The sequence below is a fragment of the Hippocampus bargibanti genome, linkage group LG10 (assembly GCF_051943395.1).
Source record: "Hippocampus bargibanti isolate YZ-2025 linkage group LG10, ASM5194339v1, whole genome shotgun sequence".
NCBI lineage: Eukaryota > Metazoa > Chordata > Actinopteri > Syngnathiformes > Syngnathidae > Hippocampus > Hippocampus bargibanti.
In genome coordinates, this window is record NC_142743.1 from 22551626 (window position 1) to 22570406 (window position 18781).

The window sequence follows — 18781 nt, forward strand, 5'->3', positions numbered from 1 at the left end:
CACAATATATATATATATATATATATACACATATATATATATATATATATATATATATATATATATATATATATATATACATATATATATATATATATATATATATATATATATATATATATATATATATATATATATACACACAGATATATGTATACACACATATATATGATATAAAGTATAAAGTGACCTTGTGAGTTTTGAAAGGCGCTTATAAATGAAATTATTATTTAACGGAACTGAGCAGAAGAAGGCACAGTGACACAAGCCGATGCCAAAAAGACACATTTAAATGCGCTCATTTCAAAAAGACCTTTCCAAGGTGAGTGGTGCAATTTGACAGGAAACATCTCATCCTATGAAACTGATGTTGCTTGAGAAAAATCAGGAGAATCCATCATCAATCATCGAGTGGAAAGTTGACGACTTGATTAAATCTGTTGATTTAAAAAAATCTTTTCATGTAAAGGGTCTGCCGTGACGGCTTTGTCATGCGTGAAAATGTGTCATCAGACAAAAACATTCAGGTCAATGTTGAAAGCAGCAAGAGAATCCGAATTGACCAAGCAGTAAACAAATGAGGGCAAAAATGTGTGCTCAGTGCGATTTTCCCAAGTTATTGAGGAGGGAATCAAATCATTTCTTTGGGGCTGAGGGCATATTTGATTCACATAAGTGTATTGCCATGCATTTTTTTTAGTTTTGTTTATTTTGCTGTATGTCATGCATATTAGCATATTTGACAATAAAGCTGACTTTGACTACTTTTCATATGCTCACCTTGCCTACGGACATCATCGACAGCCGCAATAAGCTCCTCTTTGAGATCTTGGCTGTCTTTGGCAATCTGCTCTCCCTTCTCCAGAAAGTTCTGAGTCGCTTGCTCAACTGAGACTGCCAAAACATGAGCCTTCTTAGAGCGGCCCTTTTTCTTACTGGATGGTCCTTTGTTGCTTGTGTTTACCAAGGTAGTCACCTAGGAATGCACAGAGAAGGGAAATAAAGAAGTCAGACATGAACAGGATGGAGGAGGGGTGGCTTGCATTACTTAAAGTGTATTCTTGTAGCTTCGGTCGCCAGCCGCATGCATTCCTTTGCCTGAATTCTTGCGACTCTTAAAGGACAACCGACGTCTCCGGACAAGTTGGGTCCATAATTTGTAAAATGGCTTCAAATGACTTCTACCGAGCGTATTTTACAAAGATTCCACCGCATATAGCTATATTTTACGTTTTAAGACTTGCGCTGAATATTCCGGAAGTCTTGTTTTTGAGTTGGTGACGAGTCCGTACATGACGTCACTGAAGGAACGCCCCTGACCGAAAAAAAGGACACATTGTAGCAGTCCTTCCATCACGTCAATGCATTTTGCTGTGCTTGTTTACTCTGAAAACGTTGTGTTGCACCAGAAGAGGGTGACCAAGCTCCATTTATAGAATTTATCAGCCTGTGGAAACGGGTTGATTAATTCCTCACAGGAGGTTTTACATGAAAATCATGATTTTTAAAAGGAACCCTAATGTTTTCCAGGTAACCGTTGGTGTGTCTTTATGACTTGTTGAACAAAGTAAAATGCTGGTGACCAGACAACTCTGATATTTTTTTCTTGTTGAGTAGAAACATAAAATGTTGAATACATTACTTGCAATCTTCAAAGTAAAAGTTATATAGCCGAGCCAAGACGAGCAGGCTCAAGGACAGTTTCTGCCACCAGGCAGTCAGCAAACTCAAGTCACTCCCAGCCCTGCCCCTTTGGCCCTTCCCACTGCCACACTCACTGAACTCACTGAGTACACGCTACACGCTGTACTATCATCCTGAACTCTATTTTTTTTCTTTCTCGTTTTTTTCTGCAAAATCTCACTTCAACCCTTTTTTTTGTTTCGTTTGTTTTTGCATTACTACATTACATCACTTTACATACGTCACTACCTCACTTTACATACGACTCTACCTCACTTTACATTCAGAAATCACATGTATTGTCTGTTGTCAATTGTATGTCTCTTGTAGCCACATTATAAGTGCACGCACGCTGGGTCCGAGAGGATTTTAATTTCATCTGTGATGCATGTCATGCATATTAGCATATTTGACAATGAAGCTGACTTTTACCTTGATCGGCTCACACACACACACACGCGCATACATGCACACAAACACACACACACAGCACAAGCTGCAATGTCTCATTCAAGTCACAGCTTCTTGAAGTGTTTTTTTTTCGACAGTGGCATAAAAAGCTATGTATTTTTAATTATGCCCCGAATAACCAGGCACTTTGACTCATGGAACTATATCTACCTTCATACAGATTTAACAGAGTTATTTTCATGAATTTATAACACTGTCTTTGCACGCAGGTGCCAGAATCCCCACATAAGCTTATTGGGGGAAAACAAATGACATTTATCAGATCAATGTTGCATCCAGGTGGGTGTTGCAATTCTTAGTAATCAGATTCACACGTTCTTGCCCGAGAGTGCAGCTTCCCAGCGTCAAAAACACTGACTGGCATTTTTATGCTTTCAGTAAAACGCCGTAATAATAATAATAATAATAATAATAATAATAATAATAATAATAATAATAATATAAATAAATAAATATGCAATAAATAAATAACTAAATAAATAATCATAGGTTTGGAGTACGATCAACTCAAGCCGCCATAAAATTGAAAATAAAACTTGCTGCAGCAATGACGCAAGTACAACACACTGCAAGGAACAAGAGATCTTAGTTGATGTAAATGATCTGTAAATGTAAAAAAAATATAATGAAATGAAAAAATAGAAATATAAATCTGACTGACAGGCACGAATCCTGAAGGGAAAAGAGATTAAGCTATTGAGATGGAAGAGAAGATGGAGTGGCAGTGCACTACGATGTGGAAACAGTCATAAATAGCTGATGAATTATTTCACATTCATGGTTGGTACGATTATAGAACACAGCCAATTATGTTAAACCCTTCTTTGAACTGTAACGTCGAATTGTTTTCACTGTGTGAATGAGTGAGTCTGCTTGGTTATTTTTTTCAAAATAGTACATTTTTTTTCTAAACAAGAAAGTACTAAAGGATTTGAAAGGTGGTCAGGCTAACCTTTTCCTGTAATGTACATGAAGGCTTGGTCTGGATTGTGCTCCTATTTTATTGCTCATCAATCGCATTAATTGCCATGTGGCCTTTTCTCCAGAATACTGGCTAATGGACTCTCGATTCAACTGTAAATCCCTGTGACCCTTCGAAGATGTTTGATTTTTCCACTATATATATATATACAGTAAAGTCTCGTTATATCGATATTCAAGGGAGTCCGAAAAAATATCGATATAACCGGGACTATCGATATATCCGACCCTGTTTGCATGTAATTTTCTCCGTGCGTGCATAGAAATAGTATCGATATAACCGGGACTATCGATATATCCGATATCGATATAACGAGACTTTACTGTATATATATGTATATACTGTCCAGACATGTCACTGTCCAGGCTATGATAAGTCCTATACTTTGACTAAAAAAAAGTGCAGTGTATATTGAATTCGAAATGATATTATCACTTCAATATTTATTGTGACCGAGCAGGATTTTATGGCTTTTTTTAACAAGCTTGAACCAAGTAATTAATGCCTTGACTCAGCTTGAATGGAATTTGGTTAAAACTCGATTTAACTTGGCCGGATTTTTTTTTGCGACAGTCACTTATGACCTTCTTAAAACTTGCACGGTATGACTTGAGATTTACTTTCAACTTGCACAGATTTGACTTACTTCCACCTCTGCTATAAACTGCATCACTGACAGCTCTTAGGTTTGAGCAATACAATATTTATCTTATATCGATATCGGATATATCGAAGGATGATGATAATATGCACCGGAAAATTACATGCAAACACGGATTATATCGATAGTCCCGGTTATATCAATATTTTTAAAGATATCGAATAATTTGATGTGATTTTAATTGGATTGGATTGGATTGGATATGCCTTTATTAGTCTCACAGTGGAGAAATTTACATTTCACAGCAGCAAAGTGATCAAAGTAATCAAGTCTGAATTGTTCGTCCTGGTATATCAATCTTAGGGCAGGGTCTATAACGATCCATGTGCGTCTGAAGCTTTGATGTGATGACTTTTCTATCGTGGATAAGAAGCAAGACTGCTTGACATCTGTTCCCAATCCTGAAACATGCCATATGCTGACAAAGCAAGGTAGCGCAAGCTGCCTGCAGACAGGTGAATGAATGGCTTTTTTGGATCGTCCCAACTACGACAAAGATAGTTAAAGTCTTAGTATATAACATAGATGGTTTGAAAGGGGAGTAAAAGAAGCGATTTTCATAAAACAGCTAAATCCTTCACTAAACCAGCCACAGTGGTACTTAATACATTGATCATGTCTTCCATGAAAGTGACGGGGTGAGTACTTACCATTAATGTATCCATTTTAGAAAATAAAAGCAACCTGTGTGACCAGAGTTCTGTCAGTAAAATGGAAATGCTTTCACAAGCTCTCTCTAGCTGTGATCTCTCAAACAGGATGCAGCAGCAGAGATATTGTACAACGTCACAAAATATCCTAATAATGGAAATTTCATCCAAGTGGCAGAATTAGGGCAGAGGGATCATGAGATTAATCCTTTTGGTGAGGTCAAGTGCTCAACATGGAATATTTTATCTGACAAGATGTAACACTTTCTTCTTACACCTTTTTGACACACAATTAAATATGAGGGTTGGGGATCAAACAATCTACATGTCATTTCTGAGAAGGAACATATTTATAGCCAATGTATTTAATTTAATTTAGCACCGAATGCAGTGGAACCTCAGATAATAATATCCATGAAAAACTATCCATGAAAACTTGGAAATGTGGCTTTGAAGTCACACAAAATAACACAATGACATGTGTCACATTTTAAGACAGAGGGTTCAAACATTGGGAAAAAGTAGCATCTTATAGTATAGAAAGTAGAGACTACTACAATTAAGAGTATTGCACTGCACACAACATCTATCAGAACTGGTATCAAGCTTTTGTTCTGAAACCCATCTGGACATCAGCCATCGGCTTGACTTGCAAGCTAAAGCAAGTAGATAAAAAACAGTGTTCTGCAAACATCCATTATGATGAAACATTTTACCAGTTGATCACAATCAAAAGCACACATAGTTATTATTTTATGTAAACAAAGATTAAATTGATTTTTCATGATCCTGACCTCACTGTCTTCCATTGTTAAAAGTCTTTTTGCATCACGAGGTTGACGGAATTACCTGTGTAACGAGGGGCTCCAGTAGTCGCTCCACAGTCAACGTGCGGATTTCAAGACTCTTTGGGTCCCATTTCAACAAGATAGGGGAGGTGGCTGTCGTCATGGTCTCTGTTAAAATTATAATACAGAGAAAACTTGTTAAGTTCCATGTTGCACTGAAATGAATCATGCGGTTTTTATTAACACGGATATTGTATGCTTAAGTGAGGAAATTAAAGACAGTAAAGTCTCATTATATCGATATTCAAGGGAGTCCGAAAAAATATCGATATAACCGGGACTATCGATATATCCGACCCTGTTTGCATGTAATTTTCTCCGTGCGTGCATAGAAATAGTATCGATATAACCGGGACTATCGATATATCCGATATCGATATAACGAGACTTTACTGTATAACCAATTATTAAATATATATATATATATATATATATATATATATACACACACATATATATAGTATGGCTTCATGCCAAAAAAAAAAAAAGAGTACGACAGAGGCAGTGTTTGCTTTAAGAATGCTGATACAGAAGTACAGAGAAGGTCAGAAAGAATTGCATTGTGTCTTTGTAGATCTGGAGAAAGCGTACGACAGGGTGCTCAGAGAAGAGCTGTGGTGTTGCATGAGGAGGTCTGGAGAAAATACAGAAAAGTATGTCAGTTACCTAACACCGCACCTGTTTTGAAATTGGACAAAACTGTGTTCTGTTGTTCTGAGTGCATGTTTTGTCTAACCTGCAAACAGGTGCGTTCAGAAATTCACTTCCATGCCCATACAGCACTCAGACAGTGTGTGTCTTTGGAGAACCTGCATGCACGGCCCTCCCATTAATCCCCAAATACACCCAATATGGTCAGCCAATCGACAACTTGCGTCGAACCATCTGTCCTGCCTGGTGCACTGGGCTGCAGAAGTCCTGATTTGGTGCACATTGAATAACTGAGTAGCACAACCTGCTCGAGTTTTCAAACAGAGTGATGCACTGTGGATTTTAGAATACACTCTTGATTACGGAACAGAAATGCGTGGCACGAGTCGGAGCACTTCTGGTTATGTTTTTATCAATTTTATGATTTTACCCCCAAAAATGCTACTTATATTATGGAGCAACATATGTTTTTTTTTTTAACTTCTCTTCATGATGCTTTTTTATTTTTTACTTGGTGTGACTATGCAGTGGCTAATACTAATATAAATTCCGCTCCGGGACCTGAGCTTATCCCAATCGCATGCCGATTTATCTCCAGACCCCACTCCGCCCTCTGTCAAGCCACACGGACATGGATTAAGTTTGCTGTCATGGACGTATTAACAAATGGGGTTAATACATGATAAGCATTAAATGGGCAAAGAAATAAGGTGACATATTAAGTCAAAAGAGGCTTCTATACTTTACATTTCATTTTTGAAATTCCATACGCACCAACACAGAGAACCCATCTCATAAATCAAGTCAGATCATGACAATTGTGCACCTGACATTAACACAGGGGCTGTCACAAACCAATCTTTTAGAATTGATTCTCCAAAAGACCACCCCGACATCTGTCTCTACTCCAACTCACCAGATTTAATTGTTCGTTTGATTGATTACGGCTCCTCTCGAATTCGCTGGTGATCTGATTTTTTGGAGAGTTCCTGACACCTGCCATAGATTATCCCATCATTGAATCAATTCCATTATTTTTGGGGTAACTAAGTTATAGCTGGCAATGGTAGGTCAAAACCATGTTGCCTTGAAGCTGAGCAACATGCCCGCCTCCTCAGACTAGTTTCAAACTCACACAGCAGCGATCTGTTGTCCAATCAGCTACGGACAAGTATTTGGAAGAACATTAGACTGAGAGTTGATGCTTGTTACATTCTGCTTTCGCAACTATTCAACTAATAAGCTTCATAAATCCATGTAGTCTAAATTAAACATGCAATAACATAATATGTACTAAGCGAAACATGAAATAATATGTTTACGAATGTGCATAAAAACACTATCAGGCCGTTTTTCCCATTCCTCTTTAGAGCATTGGTGCACAGCCATTTTCAGATCTCTCCAGAGATGTTCAATGGTATGAAAGTCTAGGCTCTGGCTGGGCCACTCACGGACATTGACATGGTTGTTATGAAGCCACTCCTTTGATATTTAGGCACGGCGCCTGGCATTTATGCCAAAAAGTTCAATCTTTGTCTCATCAGACCAGAGAATTGTTTTTCTCATTGTCTGAGAGTCCTTCAAGTGCCTTTTGGCAAACTCCAGTCGGCCTGCCATGTGCCTTTTACTAAGAAGTGGCTTCCCCCTGGCCACTCTTCCATACAGGCATGATTAGTGGATTGCTGCACAGATGGTTGTCCTTCTGGAAGTTTCTCCTTGTTCCATAGAGGAACGCTGGAGCTCTGACAGAGTGACCATCGGGTTCTTGGTCACCTCTCTGAATTAGGCCCTTCTCCCCCAAATGCTCAGTTTAGGGAGATTCCTGATGGTTCCAAACGTCATCCATTTAAAGATGATACAGGCCACTTCACTTTTGTAAACTTGAAAGCTTGACATATACGGTATTACAAAAGTGTTTTTTATCTTTTAGAGAGATGAGGGATGGGGAGATGATGAAGTGATGATGGATGGATGGATGAATGGATGAATGGATGGATATAACATTAGTAATTTTTCGAAGTAGAGGTTCCCTGATTCTCACACCATATTTCTAGGATTAGTCCTAAATATAGTAATCATCAAAACGCCTCTGGTCAGCATATGGATTTTCTGCAAGAGTAGAGAGGAAAAGTAGTCACTGAACAAAAGAAAAGTCAATGCACACTGCACGCAAACACTGAGGGTGCAGCAGGCCATGGGGCGGCTGGGCCCCCAACTGCTGCCCATATTTGGGATGAAGAGTGAGCGTACTTGAAATAATTGAGATTGAAGAAAGAGAGAATAGCAGATAAGAGTGCATTGAATGTTTTTTTCTCGCAACAATTTTTGCACAATTGTGGTTGGAAGAATCAAAGATAAAAGAGATTTTCAAAAAGCTGTATTGTCCTGACTGTACAATATAACAATGAATGTGTGCAGACACATTATGCACAGTCCACCAAACAACATTGTTATTGCCCAATCATTCAAGACTATTGTGCTTCAACAAAAGGTCACACGATACATTCAAAATTTTCAAATTTGGATTAACAATTCACAAAGTTAAATTCCTACTTAAGTGAAACATTGCCGACCTGCACACATACCATTGCTTATGGGTTATTTTTCAATAGGTTCCACAATATATGGAAAATAACATAATTATTTTGAATAGAATGCAAAGTTTTAATCCCTTGTGTAGGCAATTCAAATTGCTGATAATAAAACCATGCATGGTAAATCGATGAGAAGGTTTCTTCAGCCGTCATCTGTACAAAAGTGAAGGTTTCGGACGTTTCGCCTCCTATCCAAGAGGCTTCGTCAGCGAACTAAAGTCTGACTGGTCGTATCGGCCCCATTTATATATCCCTAATGTCCAGACCTGGTGGCGCCGGACACAGCTATGATAGGTCCCTACTCTCAGGTTGGGGGAGGCGCGGGACCCCCCCCTGTGGCCCCACTGATTGTTCCTACATTCCTGACTAACGATTGGCCTATTACACCCATTCCATACATTGTAAGAATGAAAATTGTAAAGAGCAGTACATTGGGGAGACTCAACAAATTCTCAAAAAAAGACTATCAACATCGCAGGGATAATACTAGTGGGCCTCAATCGGCAGTACATTTGCACCTAAAAGCTACTAACCACTCATTTGACGACAATGAGGTTAAAATCTTAGCGAAAGAACATAGATGGTTTGAAAGGGGGGTAAAAGAGGCGATTCTTATAAAACAACAAAATCCTTCATTAAACCGGTCTGGTGGTGTGAGGTTCAATTTGGATCGTTCATACAATAGCCTGCTCAGGCAAAACAGGTTAGGCAACTTTCGCAATGCTGATGAGGGTCGTTATGCTGATGAGGTGATACCGGGGGGAGTGGGTGTAATAGGCCAATCGTTAGTCAGGAATGTAGGAACAATCAGTGGGGCCACAGGGGGGGGTCCCGCGCCTCCCCCAACCTGAGAGTAGGGACCTATCATAGCTGTGTCCGGCGCCACCAGGTCTGGACATTAGGGATATATAAATGGGGCCGATACGACCAGTCAGACTTTAGTTCGCTGACGAAGCCTCTTGGATAGGAGGCGAAACGTCCGAAACCTTCACTTTTGTACAGATGACGGCTGAAGAAACCTTCTCATCGATGGACCACTCCTGTACGACTGAGAGCTTACACAGACGCATGCATGGTAAAATAACAAAGGAACCACAAAAACTGAAAAAGTACTAAAACCACAAAGTCAGAAAAATTAAAAAATGTGTGTATTTTGGGGAAAAACCGTTTTTGCTCAGACAAGACAAAACCATCTAAAATGTTGATTTGCAATGGGGACCTTCAGAATACAGACAAAGCAGTACTGCAAACAACAATAATCAAGAACAAAAAGTCCTACTGCTCCAAGTCTCACATGGGAAAATTAAACTGAATAGGTTGCATAATGTCACCACCCAAAGGTCTTAACATTATCACATTTAAAGAACACCAGGACATTTCAGTCCACCTAAATAACACGACTTAGGTGTGAGATGAATATAGACAATGAAGTTACAGCAAACCATCAATAAAATCTGGTCTTATCATCATTTCATCCAATCAAAACTGCCATTCCTGGGAAACAATTCAAGTAACGGCTATTGTGATCCATTCCTGTCCAAATTGATACACATTTTTCCCTTGAGAATGTCACATCTACAGTAGAGGCTGCAAGGAAAAAGAATAAAATGGTGAAATATCTTGCAGTTACCTGTGCTATCTGCTAACTAGCATATTTCTTTCGAAATTCTGAAAGGCTACATGAAAAATGTCTCCTCCACACAATCGTATTTCCACTAGAGCTCTTCGTGAAGAATGTCTTGCTTTAATTAACAATGTTGTCAATGCGCAACTTTTGCAGCGTACCTATAAATATGTCCTGCCAAGAGGATTCCTATAAATTGAAATGTTGTGTAGTGGGCTGTAAATACTGAAAAATATTACAGTGGACTGGTTGAGAATATTAAAAGTTTGCAATCCCAAAACAAATTGTGACCCAAAAAATACCAGTGTCTGAAATTACGCCTACCCGGACGCCCGGGGCGTGCAACTTTTCCGTCGAGCATACAACTTACAGAACGTCTCCGCCCGGGTGGCCGACAACTTTCACAACTTCCAAGATGTACAACCCAGAGCTCCTTGAGACACTTTAAGCAAAAAGCTATCCATTCTATCAAGCCATCAACGACCATCACAAAGGTAAATAAAACGACTTTATTATACAGTACAGTTTATTTCTTTAATTACAATTCCATATCACCTTTATTAAACATAAAATTAGGTATATTATGTGTAGTTTTAGGGCTTATTTAGTTGAAAATTATGTTTTATGAGGACCTGAAAATGGATTATTCTCATTTTAATGCTTTTCTATGGGAAATTAATGTTTGGAATACACACTTACACACACTTTCTGGGAACCAATTAAGTTTGTAAGCCAAGGTACCACTGTATTATTATTGTTATTATAGGTTTGAGTGGACAGTAAATATAGAATATTAAGATACTGTAGGAAATTTCATATGAAGACACTGTAAACAGGTGTTTTGATTCAAATCTATTCCAAATTCCTGCAAGTAAAAACCAAAGGGTTATAAAATGCTTGCTGTTTGTTTTGTGCTGTCTGGATCTTATTTTTTCATTGAGAGTAAGAGCTTGCTGAAAAAGAGACTGTCTTGTTCCAGCTTGCCTGGCTACCATGACTACCTTAAAATCCCTATCCCAGTGTCACGCTGACAGGGGTTCAAACCAACACTGCCTGCTGTCCCTGGAGACAGAGACCACAGTGGCCATTGATTGCATTGTCACATTCCTGAATTATGGGTATTCCTCATTCCAAGAAACTGACAGCCTTTATATTGAAAATGAGAAACACAAACACCAAATACTATATACAAGACAAATGACCCTTTACGATTACTGGCACAATACGAATAGAATGAAAAAAAAGAGACATGATATATTTTTTTTTACTGGCACTTGCACATTCAGGGCTATGGACTGTCCCTAAATAGGGGCATTTTAAAGGACAACCTACGCCTCCGGACAAGTTGTGCCCATAATTTGTAAAATGGCTTCAAATGACTTCTACTGAGCATATTTTACAAAGATTCCACCGCATATAGCTATAGTTTACGTTTTAAGACTCGCGCTGAATATTCCGGAAGTCTTGTTTTTGAGTAGGTGACGAGTCCTGACGTCACGTCATGGAAGGAACGCCCCTGACCGAGAAAGGACACACTGTAGCAGTCCTTTCATCACGTCAATGCATTTTGTGGTACTTTGTTTGGTCTGAAAACTTCGTGTTGATGGTGAAATTAGAAGGAAATGACATAAATAGCCAGGCAAATACAGCAAATTCAAAGAAACAGAACAATGAAAGTTATTGTTTTTTGTTCAAATATTTGTGGATGAGTGAAGTCACTGTACGAAAGGAAGATGACAGAGCTTGAAACAAAAAAAACAAAAAGTGAAAAAAAACAAAAGTGAAATAGTGACAAAATGGATAGAAAACAGTGAAATTTGGACCCATTTCAACTTTGATAGTTCAAAGGTAGAGTGTAGATTGGAAGGTTAAAATATCCCATCAATCAGGCTCCACAAATAACCCGCACAAGTCATCTGTACACTTGATGCAAAAAGCTATCAACCCAGCTAAACAGAACACAATTGATGAAGAACTAGATACAATTATCACAGAGAAAGCACCTACAAGGGATCATTCCTCAGGATGGTGAAAGAAGCCTATGTTCCTCATCAAGTATTTAATGCTGATGAAACCGGACACTCCATTCCATCAAGCCAATAACGACCATCACAAAGGTAAATAAAATGACTTTGTTGTACAGTACAGTTGTCTTTAATCAAACTACTATAGCACATTCATTGTACATAAAATAAGGTATATTTTGTGTAGTTTTAAGGCTAGAAAATAGAAAATTATGTTTTATGGGGACCTGGGAACGGATTATTCTCATTTGAATGGTTTCCTATGAGAAATTAATTTTTGGGATACACACTTTGCGCCTTACACACTCTGTCTGGGAACCAATTAAGTTCGTAAGCAAAGGTCCCACTGTCGTGCCTTTTTTAAACCACAAACTAGCTCCAATCAAGAAGGCCTCTCTCTGTTGGGTGCAAGTGACTATACCATTAGAGTAGATGTACAATCCATTAAAAACACAATTTTAATGTAAATTGAATTGAATATGTAATGTTATGATTTCCTGGATGATTTTTTTTAAAATGCAAAATAAAAGTCTGAGGTCAAATGTCTTGGAATGGCCATTGTTCCATTTTAGAGGTTTTATTGAATCTGTAAAACATGTGACAAATTCAATAAAGTGTGCTTGAGAAGAACCTTGGCAATGAGATGGCAGTTTCAATACATTGCTTTTCAGCAGAAGATAAAACACACAATGCAACTTTATCTCCGCAAATGCATATTGTCCATTGCAGCTGACCAGAGAGCTTCAAAACATAGCAACCAGACATTTGCGTTATTTACAATTTGAGCGTTTCCCTTTACCAAAGATTTGTTTTACAGCCTGTCCATAGTCTGTCAGTTCTTTAAATGCGTTTTCTGTTGAAGCACCAGTATATGGTTGCACTGGTGCCATCCTGGATTTTCTCAGCCAATTGTATAGGCAAACAAATGAATAGAACAAAAACATGGGTGCACAATAAAGAGAGAGGGAGTCAGACAGACAATGCGATTGCAGATAACCAGCCCACGAAGCGTTTTAACGGTCTTTGTCGCGTGTTGGAGCTCGGCCGTAATTTTACGAGCCCAGAAGTGGCAGCCTAGCTTAGCCACGACAGTAGCTAGCAGCCTAGCTTTGCATCTGTCTGCCCGAATAGGTGGCTGCTTCGAGGCGAATCATGCGTTCAGCACTGAGGTCCTTGGATAGCAAGCAGCACACAGTGACGATAGCAGTGGGCGACACAGATTTCTTTCTGGTTAATTTGAACCACTGATCTTCAGAAAACAAACAACACGTGTGGACCGTGCAGACGACAGACAGCACTATTTGCTTTTCTGTTCCTAGCAGGCGGAATGAAACCGTTCTGCAAACTCGCCGAGGCACAATGAAGAATGAAGCCGGGCGGACCTCGCCTAAGCTAATGTTAGCAACACGGCGGTTGAATAAGTGCTGCCAGGGGGGATGCTAGCAAAAGCACCTGCCACATGACAAATCGCCGGCTCAAACTCATAACCTACCTTTAACCTTTAGTACTTCTTGCAGGTCTCCAAAGTATGCAAGACACCTTTTATGGGTAACGTATTCCCAAAATCAAAATCCTCCTCTCCGGTAAAGGTCGTATGAATAGTGAAAATCGCCTCAAATCCAGACGCTCTCCTCAATCATGTGGTGCTGAATTATGCGTTTCCTTCTTTTGACGAAATCTTTGAAGAACAAAACGCCGTGACTTCTTAAAAAAGCTCCCCGGCGAATTTGGAAAAGAGACCGTTCCCAGTGTTCCAGCCACAACAACGGAGTAGGTAGGTGTCGGCGATGATGCACGGGAAAAGCTTGCAATTTAGTCGGACTCTGTGGCGCAACCCACGCTTGTCAAATCAGAAGCGGTTCCGTCGCTGAGCGCGTGCGCAGTCCACCGACTGAGGAAGCGCCCTGATGCAAGCATATGATCGGAGTTTTGTTAGAACCAATCTGATACGTTTGCTGGTTTATTTCGCTGAGATCATCCCCACATCCAAACCACTTTCAATTTAGTTAAATGGAATGAACAGGAAAGATAGCGCATCCACTAGTGATCTCATTTTATTTTGAGTTGTAAATAAACTGATTGACTGAGTTTTAAAGGACAACCGACGTCACTTTTTTTGTAAAACAGGGGGATGTGTTGGGGTGGTCACTTATTTTATAATGAATGTCACAGTAGCGCAGTTTAGTTGGACACAGCTCCACACCATGATGACAAAAAAAAGGACATTCTTGTTATTTTCGGAAAGGCACAACTTGTGAAAGGTGGACAGCAGCACGTACTGACCCAAACGTATATCCACTACCAACCTTGCGACGAGTCGGCGTGCATCTTCTAACGGCCATGAATGTAACATTTATTGTCTGTATCTTGTGTTTTATTTAGCTGCAGATGCTTTCTCTTCACTTCTGCTAACTGGTTTATGCACATGGTCACATCCTATTAGATAATCACCGCTGCAATCACCATACAGTATCATGCTCCTTTCCATGCCGCCACTCATCATTATCGTCAATCCAATTCAAAGGCACTCCTTGATAGGCCGCAGGCTACTGATTCAAATTTTATCTCTGTCTCATTGGATTTTAGTTGATGGAAAGAGCCTGCTCAACAGGACAATCAGATATTCTGACTGAGGTTTAGCTACATTAGCTATCTTTCAGAGGTGTGTACAAAATCAAGACTGACTCAGGTTGTTCATTGCCCGAGTCCAAGAGCTTTGGTTCTAAGAAACAGCTCACTGTATCCACAATAGAAAGTTATGTCTTAAACTTACTCCTCTGTTCGCTGGTCTGTTTTTGCTAATAGCATCTCAAGTCATGAATTAAAGATTGTTCATGATTTATTACAAGAAATGCAATTCATTATTCAGACTCCTGTCAGACATGATACATTTACGCTTTCCACAAAGGCGCAGTGAATGGCCATTGTGTCGTGTTTGTTCTCAGTGGAATGGAACAGAAAGGTTCCGGAATATGTACTGCAACATGAAGACATCACTTTGCCTCAAAACGACCAAAATCTAAAATGGTTGATACTATAAGGATGTTGAGAGGTTTTTGTCAGTATCCTTTTGAATATTAGATTAGACTACACCTGCCGTTTACCTGATGGCGTGCATGCTTCTAAGGGTCGGAAGACTAAAAAATATGATAAGGTCATATCTTTTTAATATGCCCCCTTACCTTTCCTGGGTCGGAGTGACAGTCAAATAAAATGCTTGGAGGGACATCTTTGACAGAAAAAAATGAAGCCACTGTGAGTTATTCATTCAGCCGAGAAAGAAATGGCATATTTGTGATCACATTGCCCTTTTCAGGTTGGTGGGAACATGTTTAAAAGATAAGGTCCCTCTGAGATGCACCGAGTATAATCAGATTTTGCATAATCGCATCCTAGACACAACATTTTTAACTATTAGGATCCCAACAAATATAATAGCGTGCTTAGCTTTCAAACTTGTCATCCCTATAAAAATCATTATTAGACATCTGCAACATGTACATATTTTTTGTTTCCTAACTAACATCAGAAAAATGTTTTAGAGCATCTAAAATACCCAATACACGCAGGCTGATATTTTTAGTCAGATGCAAAACACCAATAAAAATGATTTAAAGTGCCCAAAAATGACTTCAAAATGAAACCGGAAATGGCCAGTTTTAGAAGGTCCCGCCCCCTTGTTCGTGACGTCACGCCAAGACGTCTTGCCTTGCTCGAGATTCAAAACAATGGCTTCAGATTCGGAGAAGATGCTGTCTTGTTACTCATCCAGTTATGAATATGATTCAAATAGTTCTGAAGAGGAAAGCATAAATGTTTGCAATCGATTAAAGGAGTCCTCCCATATAAATTTCAACTGTCAAGGGCAGCATGTAGTGTCCCAGAAAATGCAAAAGATGGCGCCCAAGCTCCGCTGGAAATGGGCTGATTTGTCTGCTGGGAATTTGTGTCAGTGAATATCAAATCGTAGTCTTGGTGCAACACACAAGGATTCGCCATCGCGTTATTTATGTGTTTTCCTTCTAATTTCGCCATCAACACGAAGTTTTCAGAACAAACAAAGTACCGTAAAATGCATTGTGTGTCCTTTCTCGGTCAGGGGCGTTTCTTCCGTGACGTGACGTCAGGAATCGTCACTAACTCGAAAACATGACTTCCAGAATATTCAGCGCGAGTATTAAAAGGTAAAATATAGCTATATGCGGTGGAATCTTTGTAAAATACGCTCAGTAGAAGTCATTTGAAGTGATTTTACAAATTATGGACACAACTTCAGCATCGGTTGTCCTTGAGGGTAAAATGAAGTTCACATTTGGGAATGTTAATTTACGTGTTTTCAGTTATTTGTTTTTCTTTTCCTGAGATGAAAACTTTTGGCTTCAGATTGATGAGCTTTGACGCACTATGTCCGACAACGTCACTTGATAAAAAAGAGACACTGCTCAGCATCCATTCATCCATCCTTCCATCCATCCATCATCACTCCATCCATCATTTCTCCATCTCTCTAAAAATAAAAAAACATGAGTCACATCAATTCTCAATTTCGCTTCCAATATAGCACCTAATTTCATTTTTGCTCATCTCCCCGGTCCCTCCTGCAGTGAGGGTTTCTGTGCATATACATAATGCAAGCACATTTTGCAATCACGATCACAGTGGGAGGCTTTCATCCCCCCCACTGCTTTACATTATGTTCATTCATTCATTTCAATGCATGACTTTATAATGATATAATGTTCGATGTCAAGTAATCCTATATGAGAAAAAGATCAGTGCTAAAAATCTGCTCAACTGTTGCGGCTTTGGTTTCGAGAGCGAAGGAGAGACAGAGAGGGAGAGAGAGAAAGAGAGGAAGCGGTCTACTATCGTAGACATTATATACAAACATCATGGTCCGACTTTCATGTTTTTACGACTTACTAGCGTTCTAGATATTACTCAACATAGAAGGTTTGAACAGCATTGAGCATGTTCGGATTTTGAAATACTGTACATTATTGCAATTTTCAAAATGACTGATACTTCAATCCCAAAACATAAGACAAGATGAGAAAACTTTTACTTGTCTCACAAAATTGCCAATTTATTGCAGCAGCATTATAAAAGAGGTTGGTAGAAATACAAAATGTATATAAATAAAAATAAATTAATTAATTCATTTTTTTTTGGACCACTTTATCCTCACAAGAGTAACGAGGGGTTAAATCTAAATTATATAATATAAATATAAGCACATTAATATTTTACGTTTTAAGACTCGCGTTGAATATTCCGGAAGTCTTGTTTTTGAGTTGGTGACGAGTCCTGACGTCACGTCACGGAAGGAACACCCCTGACCGAGAAAGGACACACTGTAGCAGTCCTTTCATCACCTCAATGCATTTTGTGGTACTTTGTTTGGTCTGAAAACTTCGTGTTGATCCGTGTTGATGGCAAAATTAGAAGAAAAAAAAAAACACATAAATAACGCGACGGTGAATCGTTGGGTGTTGCACCAAGACTTCTATTTCATATTCACTGACACAAATTCCCAGCAGACAAATCAGCCCATTTCCAATGGAGCTTGGGCGCCATCTTGTGCTTTTTCTGGGACGCTACATTGCTGTCATTGATGGCTCGAATTGATATGATCGGACGTCTTTAATCGATTACCAACATTTATGCTTTCCTCTTCAGAACTATTTGAATCATATTCATAACTGGATGAGTAACAAGAAAGCATCTTCTCCGAATTTGAACTCCGTGAGCCCATTGTTTTGTTTCTTGAGCAAGGCAAGACGACTTGGCGTGACGTCACGAACTGGGGGCGGGACTTTCTGAAAATCGCGTTTCGAGCTGATTCTTGGCAGATTTTGGACATGTTTAAGTCATTTTTATTGGTGTTTTGCATTTGACTAAAAATATCAGCCTGCGTGTTTTGGGTATTTTAGATGCTATAAAACGTTTTTCTGATGTCAGTTAGGAAACCAAAAAAAATGGTGTCGGTTGTCCTTTAAAGGTTTTCTAATTCTGATGTCAACATTGTGGACATGCTGAGTTTTAAAACGTCATGACAGCATTGCTCATTCCGATGGTGGCCACATGCAACTATGTATTAGTTTCACAGAATAGGGAGTTTAATATTGGAGAGGAATATTGATTTAATCAACCCACCTTATTACATACATCAGTAACTCGTGATGGTCCACTCACAAGTGGATTGATTTGCAGGTGGAAGGCTATTTTGTAATGAGCAATTACTCACATGAACAGTGACCATTCAGCTGAGTCAGGCATATGAAAGGTAAATTATTGTTTCCATTCACATCTCGGCCACAAGGGGGGGGAAAAGCTTTAGGAAATCACTTTCGTCGTGTACTGTGCTTCACTTTCAATTCAGGACTATGGAAATAAGACAGCCATGTACAGTATACTGTATGTCGTTCACGGTTAAGGCAACCTCTTTTACTCTAAGACTGCTCACTTATATTTAATAATACACACTCTCAACAAATGTAACATGTAAATTTTAATATCGCCAATTTTTTATAAAAAAACTAACAAATAAATACATAAATGACATGAAAGGCATTCAAAGTACAAAAGGAATT

The 18781-nt window shown here is 39.0% G+C and overlaps 1 protein-coding gene across 1 annotated transcript in view; it reads right to left on the reverse strand.

The window, feature by feature from the left end:
* The window catches only part of ctnna2 (catenin alpha 2), a 178538-nt gene extending 164506 nt beyond the window's left edge, over positions 1-14032 (reverse strand). The window contains exons 1-3 of the mRNA XM_089006737.1: positions 13681-14032; positions 5297-5403; positions 781-976 (exon numbers count right to left, since the gene is read on the reverse strand). Coding sequence (XP_088862863.1) covers positions 781-976; positions 5297-5398 — 298 coding nt within the window. The 5' untranslated portion in view covers positions 5399-5403; positions 13681-14032. The remainder of the gene's footprint in view (positions 1-780; positions 977-5296; positions 5404-13680) is intronic.
* Between the last annotated feature and the right edge of the window lie 4749 nt (positions 14033-18781).